This window comes from Ixodes scapularis, unplaced genomic scaffold (genome assembly GCF_016920785.2).
Source record: "Ixodes scapularis isolate PalLabHiFi unplaced genomic scaffold, ASM1692078v2 PGA_scaffold0__279_contigs__length_252992795, whole genome shotgun sequence".
NCBI classification, from domain to species: Eukaryota; Metazoa; Arthropoda; class Arachnida; order Ixodida; family Ixodidae; genus Ixodes; species Ixodes scapularis.
Window position 1 is genome coordinate 121,777,898 of NW_024609835.1, and position 20,460 is coordinate 121,798,357.

The 20,460-nt window shown below is 44.8% G+C and overlaps 1 protein-coding gene across 1 annotated transcript; it reads right to left on the reverse strand.

Annotated features, from left to right (window-relative positions):
* Positions 1-10,493: 10,493 nt before the first annotated feature.
* LOC115309890 (ice-structuring glycoprotein-like) lies at positions 10,494-17,759 on the reverse strand. Its single transcript, XM_042292870.1, has 3 exons — positions 17,748-17,759; positions 11,326-11,367; positions 10,494-11,283 (listed from the first exon to the last, which is right to left on the reverse strand). Exons 1-3 carry the CDS (start codon positions 17,757-17,759, stop codon positions 10,600-10,602), a joined length of 738 nt encoding a protein of 245 aa, XP_042148804.1. The 3' UTR covers positions 10,494-10,599.
* Between the last annotated feature and the right edge of the window lie 2,701 nt (positions 17,760-20,460).

Below are 20,460 nucleotides of genomic sequence, written 5' to 3' on the forward strand. Positions count from 1 at the left end.
TTGCTGACTAAAGGGTACTCAATCATTATTTCCAGCTACCTAATCAAACTAAAAATTCTTCCCGGCTTGCTTTTTAGGAAAATCTCTAAATTTACAAGAACTATTAAGACAACTGCTAAAAAAAAGGCAAAACCAACAATCGAATTTGTCTGCTCTCCGGTAGCACGACATCTATGGCAGGCAGACCTGCAGAATAAGTAAGCAGTCTAAAAAACAGGGTATGTCCCATGTACAATTTTTTTTTCGTGCTGCAGAGCAAGTGCTGGAAGGACATTTTACGGCATTCATTTTTCACAACCCAAGTTCTTAAAATCAGTTTAGAACAAGTTTGAGCAGTAAACTTGTCTTCGCCACTAGCATAACGTTTTAGTTTCGCCCATCGAGACTCAAATAAATTTGTAAATAAAAAGAATGCCAACCTTCATAAAAAAAATCTGTAACTTTGGCAAAGAAAAGTTATCTTGACAAAAATATGTAGGGTACAGTTGTACAGCGTCTATTCGTGTGCTTAACCAATTTTGAGGCATATCGGCGACAATGGAAAGAAAACGCCCAAGTACCATTAAGAGAAAGAAAGAAAGGATGCATACATACACCAGAAAACTTTTGGACGACCACGGGTAGGAAACTCTGGTGAGGCTCTCGGAGTGACTCCCTGCAATAGTCCTGCGCAGACCCCAGAACAAGATCCGGTCAGAGCTTGCAGCCATAAGGTGCTTCAAACCATAAAGTTTCAGAAGCCGCTGCAATTCGAAGTTAAGTGCATTTCATTTCTCTGCAGAACGGAGAGTTTAATAGCTAGCATGCATTCATTTGGTGATACTGTCATGAATGCGCCGACCTTTCAATGCAGCAGTATATCACCAAATTGTTAACTGTGCTGGGCAACACTAAAAACCGGAAGCATTATTCCAAACTATCTCAGCTTAAAGTTAACCACTGCAGAAGCTTCAAGCCATCCTTGCAAATTCAGTGCAGAAAGCAAGCCATGTGACCTTGTAGTTGGACGCCATGGTACGTCGAGCTTACAATCACGTGTCATGCTGTTTTTGCTGCAAAGGCTTGTAGCGTCAAGAGTGGTCCAGCTCAAAGAGATACAAAGTATAGACATTTGTGAGTGGGGCCCTGGCCAAGTCTTCAGCTACATTGCGAGGTAGGTACTCAGACGTTCAAACCGGGATGTTTGCTGCCTGTAACCGCGCGACCAGCTTGTGCCCAGCTATTGTTCGAGTTAAGTATATGACCTCGACAGTGCCGTTATTTGACAAGCAGGTTTTACAAATATTAAAAATGACTGACTCACAGAGAGACTGCGTCTCAACGACTAACGACTTGGGATACCTAACTGAATACTGATATATTAACCAAATGCAAAACAATTATCTGGCAGATATATTTTTCAACAGGCTGGGTTGACTCCTCATTTAGTCGAAGGAGTCGATGCGTAATAGGACAATACAAACAAAAATATTCCTTAGAATTCGTTTTACACCCCCCAAATGATGTGTTTTTGAAGGCAATATACACAAGACACTTGATTTAGAAAGTGCCTCAACTGTACAAATGCATACGCAGTAAGGGCACTCGCCAAGCCTATTCTCCTCAGCTCTGTCTAGGTTAAGCCGAGTTACAGTATAGAAGTACATGCTCACTGACAGAATGAGAAAGGCAGGAAGAAGTCTCCACTGTTCCGCCACCAGCCCGCCTGCTACATTCGATGACGTTTCTGCGTCTTATGAGCTTCGAGCGAGCACGTCCGTTCAAAGCAAACTGAAAAGTAGAAGCGCGTGCTGGAGGACGCCCAGCCATTCTCTTTTTGTCATTGGCTATACTACATATTTTGATATGACATATTTTTAAGTGAGAAAAAGTATTGCAAATATGCAGTCCACCTTTGACCATAATACAGAATTGTGATAACGATAACAAGAATGTGCTTATTCCCATCCACCATTTTCCAAATAAGTGCTCCCGCCTATCGGAACATCTACACATGTGGTGCGTGAGTGGGTTCAGGACTGAGGGGTTAGAAAAGGAAGCGCTCACAAGGCTTGTCTGGCCCTTTGAACCATGCGGGTACATTCGTCGAAAATCTCTGATTTCTAGCCAAACTTTTTTTAAAATGAGCAAATCTCGCCCACGCCCGAGGTCGACCACTGAATTCTCATTCCCCAGATTCTGTGAAACCTTCTGAAAACTGCGGTAAAACCTGCAAATGAACTCTGTTGTGCTAAAGCACTCGTCCATGCTGCCTATTTCAAGAAAAATACTGTTAGTGTTGAATACGGCATCACACCACGTTCAGGCGAAAATGTTTAATGAACTAAAGTAAAATTCATATCATTCAATATAAACAGATGGGCTCATCAAACTGACAACACTATGATTGTTGTTGGTTTTACTCTTGCATACGAACAAAAGTGGCCTCCTCTTTTCTCCGATATGCAGTAAAACCCCTTATCTTCGCGGCCCTTATTTCTTCTTGAATTGGTCACAGATGACATAATCGCGGCCACTAAATTTCGCAAATTTAAAGGCCACATTGAAACTCTTAGGAACCGAAATTTTTCCTGCGCCCTTTTATTTCGCGAACTTCACAGTTCGCGAAAATAAAGGGCTCGGATACATAAGGGGTTTACAGTACTTCCGTCTGTAACATGATGTTAACAAGAAGACGGAAAAGAAAAAGAAAAGAGCGAACGAGCGAGCGGACGACCGGTGTAGTGCTCTTTTTTTTTTTTTTTTTTTCTTTTTCTTGGTCGCTCGCGAATGCACTGCTTCGTCTTTAAGGTGCAACCAGTGTTGTACACGCTCCTCAAAAAAAAAAAAAAAGGAACGCAAGCTCGTTCCTCGTTCCTTCTGATTTTTGGAACGCGTCCCCGTTACAAGTTCCATATGTGAAAAAGGAACTCGTTCCCGTTACAGTTTAAAAACGGAACGCATCGTTACATATACGATACATTTGCATTTTCCTGATTACCATTTATAGTTAGATCGAGGAATATTTTTTTATCTATCCCATCAAATGGGAACATAATAATTTGAATGCCGTAATGGAAGAGCACCAGGAGAAGAAAACAATCGAGAGCAGGGTTTCATTTTTTTATATATTCAAGTTTAAAATGCTCAGCTTTTAACCGTATTCATGTTTGTGGTGGACAATTCAGACGAGCCAAATTTACTGTTAAGCCATATTGCACGAGCGTTTTACAGCAACCTAAAAAAGTCCCTTGTTCGAACTTAAAGAGAAATTGAAACGCTTCTTGAAGAAAACAAGTTAGAGGTGAATTCTGCTGTCTTTTTATCCCGTGAATCTGAATATTACGCTCCTTTTCTTCCCCGAGTGTAAAACAAAACGCAAGAAAACACAAAAAACATCTGACTAGTCGTGGCGTCCTAATAGAATCTTTGTGTCACCAAGCGCGTGCCGCTGGTGTGGGCAGCGCGTGCAATTGCAAGCATGCAAGATCGCAGATTCCCCTGCATTGACACAAGTCGTCACGTCTCTTTTTGACCTTTTGTGAAAATAGCAAGAGTGCACGTGCATATCTTTGACAGTCGCAGAAGATGAGCAAGGGTGGATATCCCGAAAACTCCTAATATGACGTCACGCTCCGGGAAAGAGGGGCTTCAGCGGTATTTTGAAGGTTAATTTCTGCAGCCTTCGTGCACCAACTTGAAAAATAATTTCGATATTTGTGATCCTGGAGGCCAAATGAAGACAATTTCGGTATTTTCCTTAAATACAGAACTGTTTAAGTTTCCCTTTAACAACAGTTTCATCTCGGTGTTGCTGTCCGGTAGACGAGCAAGTGAAGAAGAGGGTAGGGCTTTTGGAAAATCAGTCTTGAAAACTACAAGTCCTGCTTTGTAATGGTGGGATCCGTTGTTCAGTTTAAAGGTGGGGGACAAGGGGAGGATGAATAAAGGTTAATTTTTGTGTATCGTTTAAATGGCCAGTGTTCGGGATACAGGAGTGTGTTCGATGTCTCGTAACCTGTTCTTTTGTTGTAACTGTAGATCTCTTTCCTGAAATTCAGTGATGGCTGTAGTCGGCCTTAGATTTCTGAGTGGGATTCATGTAAGCAAAGAAAGTAACTGAGTTTGAAACTTCCCTCTTTCTGTGTAGTTTTCTTCGTCTAAACGTTTTGCTTTTTTTTTTTTTTTACCGCAGTCTCGGGCACTGAAAAGTCGATGTCCACTAGCTCTCCTGCACACGACTGTTGCCAAGCGAAGACCCCACAAAATGAACCCTAAGATAAGTAACCAAAAAATTAGCAAGATCCTACTCTTCGTAGAGATATTGTTTTTATACTTTTAGAATTTCAGTTTTCCTTCTTAGAAATAAAAAAAAAAATACACCACTGGTCGAAAAAAAGGAACGCCGTTCCATTTTCCGTTCCAGTAAAAATCTAACGCGTTCCCGTTCCAGTTCCACCGATGAAAAATGGAACGGCGGCGTTCCTTCGTTGCTTCTAAAAGGAACGCGTTCCAGGAACGACGTTCCTTGAAACGCCGTTCCGTACAAGACTGGGTGCAACCCCACCGATCAAGGCAATATGCTTATTTTTGAGAGCCTTAAACTTATGTCTAGAAAATAGGGTTATCTTTGGCAGCCTTTCTTTCCATTTTTATTTTAGTGGACCTCACTTTCAAGATCTAACATTTATTTTCTTGAGCTAGAGTTATGCAATTCATACAAAACGTTATATGTCTAACTTATGGAGCATTACAATTACAAAAATTATATATTGCACTAAATAAACACTTCATGTTTCAAAATAAAAAATAAAGTTAAAAATAACATTTCCTTTCTGCGTTATAAAAACGTATGTGTGTAAACGAAAGCAAACTTTGAGACATTAAAGTGCGAAGCGTTTCCTGATATTGCATTGGATGAAAATCACGATTTCTATCAGCGAAGGCCAAATTTTCACCTGAGGCTGTTATCCCTGATTGGTAATCAGAGTGATCCCAAGCAGCACATAAACGTGAAGAAAACGTCGAAGGAACGTCGAAGACGTCTGTAACGTGACGTCGTAAAACGTCGAAGGTCCGGACGTTACCTTCCTTCGACGTCAATGAAACCTTTAAATGTCCACAGAAGGTCGAGGGGACGTTCCAAATGACGTTTGTTGCACTTCACATGCACGTCTCAGTGGGCCGTTGCGTCCTCCCTCGACGTTTACGATACGTGTGTTTACGACATCCGGACTACCAACGACGTTCACAGAACGTCGAGAAACCTTTCCAAATTACGTTCCCTAGCCGTCGTGGGATTTTTTTTAGTATTATTGCAAAGGGAAGTTGCTATCATGCAAGTACGAAGGAAGTAACTAAAACACAGGTTTGGTACGAACTGTTTATTTGAGCATGTTCAGACACGAGATGCAATACGGAGCGCCTCCAAAAGACGTCCCTGGATGTGCCAGCCTCAAAGATATAAAAGAACAAACAAATTCCCGTAAATAAATAAACAAGAGACGATGTCACGCGGGGCGGAATGTTCCACCGCTTACCTCGTTCTGGTTCTGATTAATGCGCTGACGTGCGTGCTTTAGCCGTCCCATTGCGCGTAGCTGGTACTCTCGCTGCGTGCACGGGAATGGTTTCAGAAGGGGGATCCCGTCCGCTGGGCGTTCTTCATTGGGATCGTCGGAGGCGTCTGAAAAAATTGACGCGCCGTTATGTGCACTGCCACTTGTTTTCTGGGGGGCGTCATTCATATCCTCACAGGCACCTTGATCCGAACAGTAGTACGATTCAACGTGTGAAGCGTTATGGCCTTGAAAAAGGTCCTCGAGCCGTGACTGAATACGACGGCGTTTTTGGCGATCACCGACTTCTTCATGGGGGCGACTTGAACAACTCATCCAATCGCAGCACTTATACTGTATGCAGACTCGAGAAAAAAAAATCACGGCGACATAGCAGCCTGCCTCGTAGACCCGTAGACGTGACGGCCGGTGCTAGTGACTGGCTTTCGGAAAAAGCTGGACCGGGTCCCAGAGCTGTTCTCTCTGGGCCAGTCGAAGAACAGAACATTCACTGGCAGTGTTGCCAGATGGTCTCACAAAAAACCGCCAAACGACTGGGAGGTATAGCCCAAATATACCCAAAGCCGTAAAAAAAATATAGCCCAAAATAGCCAAGACTAAAAACAATGACTTTTAAAGCCTTATATTGACAATTTCTCACACTCGTACATACACGTTGCAATTTCTGTTTCAACCCTCAGATGCACCACCTTTTGTGCATATTATGTTACTTGTAAATTTTTCAGAAAAAGCCTCGGATTGATGAAAATCCCTACAAAACTGGCACTTCCTTCGTAGATTTTCAGAAGTACAAAACACATAAAGACAGCTTTATTGTGAAGTCCGGGAGATATGATCATACAGTAAAAGAACGAAATACAGAAGGAGAACAGTCAGAACACTGGATGTTTCAAACCAGAACCCCAATATCTCAGGTCCTTACCAATATCCCACCAGTCTCTTTTTCTTTGTAAAGAATATTAGTGTCGCCCATTCATGTTCATGCCATTTCTGATTGTGTTGTCCTTTCTTGGGGTGGGCAGCGACTGGAAGGTAATCAATTGTTTAGCGGTGAAACTGCGGACCTCTCATTTTTACAAACCTGGGTGCCCAAGGATTATCACAATGGGCACCAAAGCAGCATTCGGAGAGTTCAGTCTACGCCCGGGCGGAACCATCTGCGTCCGGCTTGAAGGAGCGCTACCGGGCCTGTGGTAAAAGTGTAATCTGTTTGGTTTGCTTCACTGCGCTGCAGGGAGACCGCTTGAACTCTGCAAGCATTGCTTCACTGCGCATTGTGAAAACACCGAGGTTTGAAGCCTTTCTCCTTCCTCTCTCTCCTCTCGACTAGCCAAAAGAAAAAACACGTTTTTTTCGAAACTGATTAAAAGTTCGAAAATTAACAAGCCGAACCTCAAAGTTCGCCGTCGAACCTGAGGTTCGACAAAAGTTCACCGCATTCTTAGATATAGCCCAAAATAGCCACATAGCCAACCACGAAATTTTGACGCCAACTAGAAAAAAATGTAGCCCAATTTGGCTATATACAGCCCAATCTGGCAACACTGACATTCAGTGAAATATTTTGGGAACGACTGAGAAAATACGTGCACCCGGAACTTAGGCTTGACAATTGTTCGTCGTCGCTATCTTCCCCCACTTTTCTCTCTCGCCCTCTTCTTGCCGAGTTTCCCGACGCATCGCATGGGGTTCTGTGGAGATACCACTGGCATCTCCTCTGCCTACCTTTCCCCCTCTCTGTCGCGCCGTGCCGGCTGTTTTTTTTTTTGTTTTTTTTCTCTTTTTTTTGTGTTTTTTTTTTTTTTTCGGCACGTAAGTGCGGACTGGGCTTGAACGCTTTTTGGACCATCATCTGGGCCATTCAGGGGTTGGCATCATGAATGTCAATTTCCACAAACCGTTGCCAATATCTACCAGATTTCGTCATTGCCGGGCATTTTTTTTTTTTGGGGGGGGGGGGGGGGGGGGGTGGGGGGTCAACTCCAAAAATGCGCAAGTGTGCAGTAAAGTTGTGCTCTGATATAGTGTGTGCTGACATGCGATTTTCGTTTGAGTAAGTCACCAGTGGCAACGAAAGCCAGATCTGTACTGACAGTCACGTGACAAGACTTTGCGCCCCGATCTACCGAAAGCGCTAAGGCGCTGGAAGTTGGTGTTATGGATGAACTGTGATGTTGATGCGAATTTTTTGGTTGTGCGCAGGTGGGCATGGGTTAGAAAATACGAAGAGAAATTGGCGAACCTTAAGACAATCTCGGGTGGTCGCGGAGCAGTATGGATGCTCCTAGGAAAGGATACTGGCCTGAAATCACCTGGAGAGGGGATAGTGTAGCGGCGCCCCTGAGGCGCGTGCCAGGGCCCGGGAACCATGGAAGACGACAACGCGCGAGCAAAATGCAAGAATGGCACAATTCGATCCGTTCTAGACGCCATGGGCTTCGCAAATTAAACCTGTAACAATATTTTAAACTGACCAAATTTATAACAAGCTAGCACATCTAAAAGGAATGATATTCCCAACATGCTTTCATATTATCTTTTTCTTCCGTGTACATTGAGTTTTGTATATGTCCTCCCTAGCGTCATCGATGTGCAATTAATAGCATTTTGAAATACGCCAATTATTGTTTAAATAATTAAACTTCTCAACCTCTCAAAAATTAAGTTTTGTTTGCGGCTCTTGAGCACTGTCACCTTGATCACAGTGATTCTGCGGCTGGAGATTGAGCTGGAAAGTCTAAAAACGTCGAACAAAACGTGAGTGGTCGACGTTGCCAGCACGTCTTGTATGACGTTTACGGCATTTAGGTGTGAACGCGACGTCGCTGAAACGTCACAGACGGGGCAATAATGTAACGTCACCCTGGACTTTATTTTAATTTCGAAGACACGTGAGTGTTCGACGTTGCTGAAACGTCTTGTTTTGACGTCGTGGCGACGATGACGACGTTAAAGTTGAAACGTGACGTCGCCAGCACGTCACGGACAGGACGATAATGGGACGTCATTTATGAACTTCAGTTCAACGTCAAAGAAACGTGAGCGTTGGACGTTATGAGAACGTCGTGCATCGACGTCGTAGGAACGTTGACGACGTTTGAGTTGAAATACAACGTCGTCCCAACGTCACTCATTGGACTCTAAGGGAACGTTATATAAGGACGTCACCTCAACATCGAAAAAACGTGATCGAAGTCATGCGGGACGTCGTGGACGTCCGGGACTTTTTCTCGACGTTTTGTGCTGCCTGGGATGCGCGAGAAAGTGGACGCGCAGGCTTTGTTATTAAACAATTCACCAATCGCTCCAGTAAATACGGCAAAACAAATCTATATTCTAAATTGACAGGGATACCAAAAAAAAAATATTTTGCAAACAAGTTTGTATGAGATCCAAGGCTTAAGGTAAAAAGAACTGTTACGTTTATGGTGCCCAGTGATAGCTTCTGGAAGTAATAAATGATCCGAGAAGCCTGGACATCGAAGGTAAAGCAGAAATTTCTAGAGTTTAGATTTCATATTTTTGCATGGATGTTGCTTTCATATACTGTAAGCAATTTCGTAGAGAATTTGTTTGCCTGTGTTTTTTAGTTTCTGCGTAGTTGTAGCAGATTGAAGTTGACCATGTTCCGTGACGTGCTTACGCGGCGGCATCAGCAGCCAGTGATAATAAAGCCCTGGTAGCTACTAATATTGTGTTCCAACCTTCCACAATACTGTTTCTTCGTCTGTTGAAAAAAGAGGCTGCATTTCCACGTGGTGAATGATGTTGATTGGGGCGAGGCTCTGGTGGTGCTGATGATACTGATTTAACTGTTCATAAGTAGTGCTAGTGGTGCTCATTCTTTTTATTGCTCATGGGTAGTGCTGAGTTCCGGGTTGCGTTTCTACTTCATTATTACTACGTTATAGTCGGTGAAATGCAGAGCCAGTGGTTCTTCTAGCGAATCAGCTTGGATCCGCTAGAAGCCGTGGGAACGCGTTTCCACCGCTTAAGTCAGCGGTCCATGTCAGAAAGAGAATGTTTTGTATGGATCCTGGTTACATAAGCAGTTGAGCATTTGACCGCAGCGCCCTCTCGTCTATAAACGTAGAGCCAATGCATGCAAAGCTTAACGTGATTATATCCGCATTTGACCGCAGCGCCCTCTCCTGTATAGACGTAGAGCGGCTACATGCAACGTTTCATCCATGACAGAAACCCCAGCTCTGGAGTTCATACCACATCTCAGAGCCCCCTACTCGTCCCGCAGTCGTGGCCGAGTGGTTAAGGCGATGAACGAGAAATCCATTGGGGTCTTCCCGCACAGGTTCGAATCCTGTCGACTGCGCAAACATTTTTTCTCTTTATGTGAGCACGAATGCCTGTCGAACGGACGGGCGGTCGGACGGACAAGGCTAGAACCTAAGGAGCTTCGCCCATAAATAAAGCAGATGCGTGATCGTTTAGGTTTTTCCGAAAGCCATCGAAAACAAGCAAATATGTGGCGCCGAAGAACTAGAGTAAAAGGTCCTTCTTAATCAGTCTCCTAAAGCACATGTGCCCCTGCGGACGTTTAAGTTACGTTACAACATCCTCTGGTTATCCCATAGGCGTCACTCGAGCCGTCTGATTTGGGTAAAGTTGCGTCCATAAGAAGAACACCGAGTTGAATCAAAGGTCATTGTGATGATGCTATCGACAGCTGAAAAACTGCAGGAATATTCTCACGGGGTTATATAACTAAAAATAGTTACATCGTATTTATGGGAGTGCGTGGCCTAAGGGCCAATTTGCAAGGCCAATTTGCAAGTTCCATAAGGCAATCTGCTCATTGAAACCGTAGCACGGCCGTATCGGTAAACTCTAGAAGCGTAGTGGTGAGTAAAATGAAATCAAAAGCATTGCTAGAAACGGAGACGTTATTTATTTCCGCGTTTTCATCTGGATTCCAACCGTAGAAGCTTCAGTACCCGCCGTAGGGTCCGAACCCGCCGTATCCTCAGTGCAGTCCTCCAGCACTTCAGACTGCTTACCCGAGCCCGTATCCGCCGTAGCCGCCTTACGCAGCCGCCGTAGCCGCCGTTGCGGGCGTAGCCGCTGTAGCCGCCGTGGCAGCGGTGGCCGCCGTAGCCGCCGTAGCCGCTCTAGCCGCCCTAGCCGCCGTAGCCGCCGTAGCCGGCGTAGCTGCCGTGGCCGCCGTAGCTGCCGTGGCCGCCGTGGCCGCCGTGGCCGCCGTGGCCGCCGTAGCCGCTCGAGCCACCCTAGCCGCCCTAGCCGCCGTAGCCGCCGTAGCCGGCGTAGCCGCTGTAGCCGCCGTGGCCGCCGTAGCCGCTCTAGCCGCCCTAGCCGCCGTGGCCGCCGTAGCCGGCGTTGCCGCTGTAGCCGCCGTGGCCGCCGTGGCCGCCGTAGCCGCTCTAGCCGCCCTAGCCGCCCTAGCCGCCGTAGCCGCCGTAGCCGGCGTAGCCGCTGTAGCCGCCGTGGCCGCCGTCGCCGCCGTAGCCGCTCTAGCCGCCCTAGCTGCCCTAGCCGCCGTAGCCGCCGTAGCCGGCGTTGCCGCTGTAGCCGCCGTGGCCGCCGTGGCCGCCGTGGCCGCTCTAGCCGCCCTGGCCGCCCTAGCCGCCGTAGCCGCCGTAGCCGCCGTAGCCGCCGTAGCCGCCGTAGCTGGCGTGGCCGCCGTAGCCGCCGTAGCCGCCCTAGCCGCTCTAGCCGCTCTAGCCGCCGTAGCCTCGGTAGTATTGGTAGCCTCGTAGCGTCCGTCGTATCCGTGGCCTCCGAGCACGCCGGCGAGGGCCCCGGCAACAGCCATGATGAGGATAGTCAGAGGAAGCTGCAAGCGAATACCATTATGAGTTTAACACGTTGCAATGCGACGTTTTTAAACCGACATTCAAGTCTACATATTTGTATACACTGGCCGATATTTGTTTTCATAGGCGATCGAAAAAAAAATCTTCGGGCGGATATTGTCTCGCTCAGGGCCGAAGAAGCAGCGCTCGGTCACAGAATTCTAGAAGACTCACGTTTCTTGTTCTCGAAAGTGCCTGTTCATTCTCAACCCGAACGCCTGGTGCTCAATCCTTCTGGGCCAAATTTTTGCGATGCCGACCCACACTGGATAAGGAGTTGCCCGTGACCTTGTAGAGTCAGTCTTGCTCTCGCTTCCTGTTACGCCGCCAAATCACGGCCCGCTTTTCTGCTGTATTGACGCTCGTCCTTTATTTTGTTTGGCACAAGTTCGCCGATTAAGCCTTTCTTTTCAGTTCAATATTTATCGCCTATTCACCTTAAACCTGTTTCACATGGAGCGACTGTGCGAAAAAAAATCGGCGCGACAGCCGACGCAGCGAGTGCAATCGCGATGTTTAGTTTCCCACGCTCCAACAACCGCGCGCTTCTGTCAGCGCGGCCGGCCCTTCGGACATGGACGACACGCGTTCGACTTTGCCTAAAATACAACAAAAAAGTCTAAATAAACACCAATGTCTTACGAATAAAAATGTAACTAGAAATTTCTAATAATTAAGCATTAAACCAAAAGATTTTAGGTGTCTAATTTTATTTTCGAACTCGCAGCTTCTGCGGACGAAACCTGGCTAATGAACGGCTGTTTTACGAGGGAGCGATCGCACCGACTCTGCGACAAAATACCCACTTGGTGGAAATTAGTCGCAAAGCTCCTGCGACAGTGCGACTGCAATTTTAATCGTACATTTACTTGAAATCGCACCAATGTTGGACGAGAATCGCAGCATGTGAAACAGCCTTTACTCCGCGTTAATATTCACGAATAATTAACAATGAGGTACATATGAAATAGCGCAAAATGGACACAAACAAGAAAATAGACAGAAGGAACACCTCCACTGTGTACTTTCTTGCCCCTGTCTTCTTTGCGCTGTTTTACTGTGTATCTAAAATTCACCAGTTGTGTACGGAACCGCGTTCTTCTAGGAAGCAACGCCGCCGTTCCATCTTGCATCGGTGGAAGTTGAACGAGAACTCGTGGCGTTTTCAAGAAAACGGCAGGACGAACGGCGTTTCTCGTTTATTTATATATTTAACTGCAAATTTACCTTACTTTATTAGGCATTTAGGCCTTTTATGATCGTCCATTTCAACCTCCGAGGGATTGTCGAAAACAAAAAACGGGAACAAATGTAACCGTGGCGACTCGACACGTAGTTCGATATCAATATTTTCACTTGATTGATTCATTTTATCTATGAATTATCCAGCACAAGATTTTATTTAAATACACAAATGTGCCGTTCATTTAACAACACGTTACAATCTTACAAATGTGACGGTAGGGTGTTCCTTGCGAACTCGTGGAACTTATAACAGAAACCCGTTCCACGATTGAGAAGGAACGAGGAACGTGATTTTATTCCCGTTTTCAAGGAACGTGTGCAAAAACACTGATAACCACCAGCTAGCACTTTAGCGAATGGTTATCAATACACGTTAAAAGGTCCGCGTGCACATGACCAAGCAGATCCCACTTCATACCATATACTTTTATGTGAACTTTTTCTTTTAGGTTTTGAACTCTCTGATGAGATGGTCGACGCGCGCGAAAATATTTAAGAGTTAATTTTTCATGCGTTTTTCTAAAACTAGGGTTCCGTGTTATGTTATCGGATAAATCCGGAACAAATCCGAAAAACACTCGCCGTAAAATTGCCGTCAAGAAAAACTCCGAAATAAGAGGTCACGACCAAAATGTAAAAATAAAAAAGCGGTATTTTACAACCACATTTTATAGAATCACAAGGTGACTGGTCCTGAGAGGGGGCGTGTTAGTTTCCTTTGCAGTCTCGGACCACTGACCAAAATGGGTTTACCTTTTAGCTCGTCGACGGTCGTTGTCTTGGTTACGACCAAAGCCATTGTTTAGGTTTCTAGTCTGGGCCACACTATTTGTGTGCTCCTTAGAGGAACGAGGGGTAGTGTTTTTCGAAGGGGGTAGCTGTGAACCCGCATATTTCAATAGAGGGACAGTGCAGCTGAAGCTTCCATACTTCCCAGCGATTACGTCCAGGAGTTTAGTTATTTCAAAGAATGGACTGTTAATGAAGCAACACTTTTTTGCTATATTTGTCATGGGATAGTTAGCATTGGTGATAGCAATGTGCCAATGCCAAATGCAGCTGACTAAATAGCGTTCGATAAAGGTGATTTCCGATGAATGTAGGGTACGTTTGTGTCCTAACTCTTAATTTTCATGTTAGATGTTGATAAATTGGCAAAAATTAAAATTAAACTCTAAAGTTTAGATAATTTAAAAACTAACAAAAATAAACTCTGATAAGCCACGACTTTTCAGGTGGAAAATAAACTTCGAAAAACAACCTCGTACTTTCACGAGAACTAAACTCAGAAAAACGGAATCGTACCTATATTTAATGAGAAATGTATCTTGTCTACCTTCAACTTTAAAAAAAAAATAACTAAAGGAAGTGATCCGGTTTTAACAATCTTGTTTGTTATTTTGCAATGAGTTACTCGACATTCTTGTATCGAGTAAAGATGCTATGCCATCATCCACTCACCGAAGACGAGAGGATTAAGATTGATCTCATTCTAATGTTTTATGCTGCTTGTGAGAGCGTATTGTGTTTTGTTAGATTTATTCCCGCGGTCTCCCATCACGTCTAAATAAAAAAATATTATACGGTTCCCTATAGACCGACACGCGGGCTTGACGTCACGGAGCTGCGGCGGCGCTGCGATCGCGCCGTAGCCGGGGGGTGTGGGCAAAAGCGCGCACGTTTCGCATGGGCGTCATAGCATTTCAGCATGCCGCGAAGCTTTGTTGCCGTTAATTGCGCCAAAATGTACAAGAAAAGCAGCAGAGTGAGTTCCCACAAGTTCCCGGCAGACTCTGAAAGGCATAGAAGGTGATTAATATCCGTGGATCGAAAAGTATGGTCGCCTCGCGCGAACGACCGTTTGTGCGGCAAACACTTTCTTGAAGGCAAGTGCGGCTTCCATTTCAATCTCCGTCCCGAGGCTTGCTTATGTGCAGGGAAACCGTTGTCTGATCGAGACCACGCGGATTTTGTTCCCACGATGTTTGCGCACAAAGCACCGGCCAAGCGCTCGTCGGAGGCTCGCTACGCCTGTGCTACCCAGCAGAAGGGGAACGGCGACAGAACGGCAGTGTTGTAGGCGTTACCGAAAAAAAGTAACGAAATACGTTACTCGTTACTTGCAAATAAAAGGTACGCGTTACTGAGCTACGTTACCTAAAATTAAAAGGAACGCGTTACCGCTACCGATAAAAAGTAACGCACGTTATTTCTGATTCTGCGTTACTTTTTTAATTTATGATTTAACACATTTTACGGTTTTGACGATACAGGTAATATATCAAGAAACATTATGTTCATGCAGAAACTGAACATGATTACCTTATCTCTTTTTATGGTTTCACCTAACTACTTACGAGAAAAAACGCACAGAAAATCATGGCTTGACGCCTAAAACACGTAAAAACTTGAAGTGTAATTTCTTTAAGACTTAGGAAGTAGTAACGAGTAAAGTAACTACGTTACTTGAAATAGTAACATAAGTACGTTACCCGTTACTGTGTCGAAAACGTAACGAGTGGGTTACTACGTTACTGAAAAAAGTAACGCGTTACCAACAACGCCGTTACTTGTAACCTGTAACCGCCAAGACTGCAGAACGGACAAAGCGTTACTGCTTCTCATGCCTTGTGGTCATGAGGGCAGGAAAAATATACCTTGACTTGAAGACGCTGTGTGTATTTAATCAATTAATGAATACACACACTTCCGCGGACCCACAGGCTCCCGCCGGCAGTGCGGAAACCAACTCGAAGTAATCGTAGGCCTCGAGAAACGTGTACGCCTGCACCGTGTCGGCCGTGAACTGGCTTGGCGAAAAAACTAAATAAACGACGACGTGAACCATCGACGTCGGTGGCGGCAACTTCATATCGGAAGTCCAGCAGGTCTTGTTTATGCGGCGTACGGATCCTCGAAGTCAACGCCGTCCACGCACAGTTTGTTTCGATACCGCTGCCGTTCAGGCTCGGGCAACGAGCTCAAATAGTCGGGCATAGCATACGACATACGTTGGGAGGAAATACGACGCACAAATAAAGGTACAAGCGTCCCTACAACGTCAACAACGAGCGCACGCCATAGAGCGCAATGGCGAAAACACGGAGAGCCGGGCTGCTTTTGCCCACATAGCTACCGCGCATGCGCGGCCTTCTGGCCGTGTTGGTAAACAGAGCCGCTCCGCGTGTCGGTCTATTGCTATAAGCAAACATATAGTAATTTTTAGATTAAATGTTTTTATAAGAATATCTCAACTCTCATCCTAAGCAAGTATGAAATATAAGAACGTACATAGTTTAATCCCTTACATATAAGTAAGAGCCGAAATTCAATATGGCGTTTTGAGGCTCTCAATGTCTATAAATTGCGACATGGCATGTGTATTTTTACGCCTACTTTACGAACATTCTTCGCCAATTAGTGTATTTAGAACCTTTTAAAACGTAAATAACAGATTGAAGTGGCGAGTCTACGTTGTAATTCAGTATCTTTCTAAATCTTTTATGCTGAATGTCCCATTCAGTATATGTGATCGTCGACGCGCATACATACACACACAGATACATGTGAAAACGACACGTTTTCTCGTGTATGCAAAAACGGGTCGTCCAAAAATAATAGAAAACTGTTCGATCAATAAATAAATGAGTTTAAAACACCGTATATAAGTTAGAAAGCAGCCTATAAAAAAACTGGTGCCTCTTACCAGAGTCTTCATGGTTTTCAATAGGTTGATCTCTTTGGAGGCTCTTGGCTGAAGTCTGGTAGTGTGCGTGTGCTTTCGGCGCGCTTGAGTTCTTTTATATAGAAAAATAACCCTGGCGGTACGCGGCAAGATGTCTTCGTATTCAACCACGCGAACGTAAATTTACAATAAAGATTATAAAAAAGTTGCGGACGTGCTTTGATTTCAGCTTGGATTTACCCCATGCAGATTTCAAAACAAAACTTCCTCGAAGTCCTTTACTCTTAAACGTATTCTCTAGTAGTTAAAATGTAATTAAAATGCACACCTGCATGGTAGGCTCAGTGGTTGTGTTGCGACACAGTTAACTAATCCAATCGCTTTCGCTATGCACGTGTTTTCCTCCGTCATCACCCGTGTGCTGCTTCCTGGCTTACTGTTTGCCTGCCCGATGGTCACCTTAGAATGTGTGCTTACGTGCTATGGCCGCGATACCGGTGACTGCCATCTGCCCTCCCACTGCGTGACGGAACGTGTGTCAACTCTTTCGAGTGGAAACTACACCTTCGGCTAGGCTTGTACGTAATCCGTTACAAGTACCGAGTTACTTCTACCTAGTTACTACTTTCGGCAAAGAGTAACGTATTTAGTTATTTTTTGAACGAGTGACGTGTAACGGTATTTATTTACTTACTTTTTTGGGGTAAAATGTACATATCTCTCCTCGACCCACCACAAAGAGCGCCATCATCATCGACCACCGCGCCATGTCAGCTATAAAGCTGCGACAGCTTCCCGCGTGGCTCTGTGGGCTCGGTGACTGTGCTGCGACACAGTCTATTAATCCACTCGCTTTCGCTATGCAGGTTAGTAAACTGTGGGCTATTTCGTCCAAAAAATCAAGTGATTACTTTCTCGTACAGCTGCCGAGCCCGTAGTATTGTGTTTCTATTGCCGCTGAGCGTGTTGAAGCCCTGGATTCCTTGTCGGTAATGTTGTTGTCCGGCGACATAGAGGCCAAACTACCGAAGCTATACTTGCTGAATTAAAAAAGCTGTCTGTCGGGCAAGCTCAGGTAATTTCTGCGGTACAACACCTCAAAGCCCAACTGCAAACCACGGACAGAAATATAGCAAATCAGAATTCGCGAATGCCCGAACTCGAGGTTCATTACAAGAAAAAGTTGAAACCTTGCAATCTGATCTTGAGACGGCACGGGCTGATACCACTGAAAGAACCCTTATGGTCTTCGTTATGAACGTCCCAATGGACAATGTGTGCAATCATTCACGTAGAAATCATTTATTAATTTAGGTTGTTCTTGACCCCGTCCAACATAAGACTTCTGTTTAGTCCGAAGAGAAAGTGATTCAGTTATGTTCTGATCACCTCTATGTTACCCTTGAACCTAGAGATATAGAGCGAGCTCACCGTCTCGGCCATCACACCAACGGACGCTGTCGCCCATTAATCGTGAAACTAAGGTTCTCTAAAACTAAGGCGGCTATTCTTTCGAACGACCGACGGAGTAAAGAGCGCCGACTTTAGCATTGTTGAAGATTTCTCGCGACTCGTCCAAAACGCCCAGAAGCAAGCAGTTACATTCTTTAAAAAAGGAAGCCCCATTATAGGCAACCTGCAATGCTGTTTGGTTTGGCGCCATCTATCGACTGAAGCAAAAAATATTGGATATCCCAGGGAGTGCGGCTGCATTGTTAAAACGTGAGCTTTTACTCTGGCGGCGCCGCTTAGCCTAGTGTCTGAAGCAAGAAATACTGGGTATCCCAGGCAGCCGTGATCGCGTAACGTGCCAGTACAGCAGAAGCTACGGCCCTGGCGGGCCAATGGGAACGTGACTGCGTATCACCGCGGAGCGCGCCTCTACTCCGAAGAAGTATCAGGCTTTTCGCTGCGTCATGCTCCAATATGTGTGCGTTGCGCTCGTATACGTCGCGCATTTCGAAGACTTCGGCACGCAATGTGTACGGCTTATTGTTCACCCTTTGCCAAGTTACAACGAGACAGGGTATACCTTTGGGCTCTCGCTCTACTGGCGCCGCCTGGCTGTTGCCGGCTGGCTATAGTTACGCTGCAAAACACTAGTCATTGGCAAGCAACGTTATAAGTTTGACGAGCTGTCAGAAACTGTAAAAGAAATTTCACAACAATCACCAATTTATCGGCGACAAATAAACCGCCCTCAATCCACCCGTCCTGTAAATACTTCCTTATTTGTTATCTTCACCAACATACGGAGCTTCCTTTCGAAACGGGATCTTGTATCTAATCTCGTGTCGTTGTCTGGCAGCAATATATTTGTACTAACTGAAACATGGTTAACTGCCGACGTCACTGATTCTTAAGTCGTAGCTGACTTGCCAAATTTTCAGCTTGTTCGAAATGATCGTGAAGGCGCATGAGATGGAGCTGTACTCATCGCCGTTAGCCAGCCGCTAGTCCTATTCTCTCATTACCATTCCATCTAATATTGAAGCATTGCGGCTCATCTGTCGGGCTTCTCCGCAAAAAGTTGTACTGGGCATCAGCTGCAGACCACCAAAATATAGTACCTACCTTTTCCGTAAACTAAACGACCAACAATGTCAACTTTCTGTAGAGTACTCAAATCCACAAATTCTTCTTTTTGGTGACTTGAATCTTCCTAATATTAATTGGATTGACCCATCGTCCTTAACTGCAAGCAACTCAGAAGCCAGAACATTCATTGAGGTTTGTCTCAATTTTAATCTCACTCAGATGCTAAAAGAGCCTACGCGCGTCGCTTGCGAATCTGCCAATATTTTAGATCTTATATTAGTCAATCACCCTGACAGTCTATCATTCATAAAACTACCTTCGAAACATTAGCTACCACAAAGTTATTGATGCTCTTTTGAGCTTACCCCGGCAAAACGTCACACCAAAAACAAAATTCGCCTGTACGATAAAGGAAACTATTAATAACGAGCAGAACACCTTCTTTTCAGTTTTTGAGGCGACATTTCACAACTGGTCAATTTATGGAATTTGGTTGATTTTTAAAAATAAGTTAAACGTACTAACAAATAATTTCATCCCCTTGTTCTGTTTTCATGCAGTTCAACAAAAACCGTGGTTCACTAAAACCCTCAAAAGATTTTAAAAAATAGAAAAAAAAACGTCTTTCCTGCTCAGCCAAGCTGACGACTGGGCCTAGTGCATAGGAAAGTACTACGCGGCTGGGGATGCATATTTAACCGCAATCCGAAACGCCAAGTACTCTTCTTTTCCACGTGGACTTACCAAACATGCTAATTAAAAACGCCCTCAAAGTCTGGGAAGTGATAAGCCCTCAGAAAAAGCATACTGTTACCATTACCAATGAATCGAGCGAACTTGTGCATGATGCTGAATCTGCAAATGGTTTCAACACCGCGTTTTCATTAGTTTTCACTGCAGAATCTGATGTATCATTTACGCTGTTACCTACTAACAGCGAGTGTCCAATGTCTCCCGTCACTTGTTTTGCTGATGGTATTGCGTCAGTAATCCATAAAATGAAACTGTCATCCTCAACCGGCGTAGACGCAATCAATTCCAAATTTCTAAAAAAATACTAAGCACATTTCTGCAGCATATATGTGCTTGTAATTTTCTCAGTCCCTTTCAACAGGTAACATACCGGAAGACTGGAAGATGGGAAAGGTCGTTCCCACCGACAAATCAGTTAATAAAGGATCCCCATAACACTACCGCCCTACTCTCATATGAGCGTGCCTTGCAAAATCATGGATCACTTCAATTTCTCTCAAGTCATGCATTTTCTGGATTTGATCAACATATTTCATTCTTCGCAGTACGGCTTTTGCGGAGGATTTTCCCGCGAAACTCAGTTGGCCCCCTTCATTCGTGATCTGCACATTAATCTCGGCTCTAACATACAACTGATGCCATTTCTTTTTTTATTTTTCAGAAGCATTTGACAAAGTACCTCATAAGCGCTTGCTACTAAAACTTGATCAGTTAAACTTAGACCATGATATCTTAAGATGAATTAAAGAATTTCTCAACAACCGCTCCCAATCTGTCCTAGTTAATAACCAGTCCTCTAATTTCATCCCATTCACATCGGGCGTCCCCCAAGGGTCTGTTCTCGGTCCGCTTT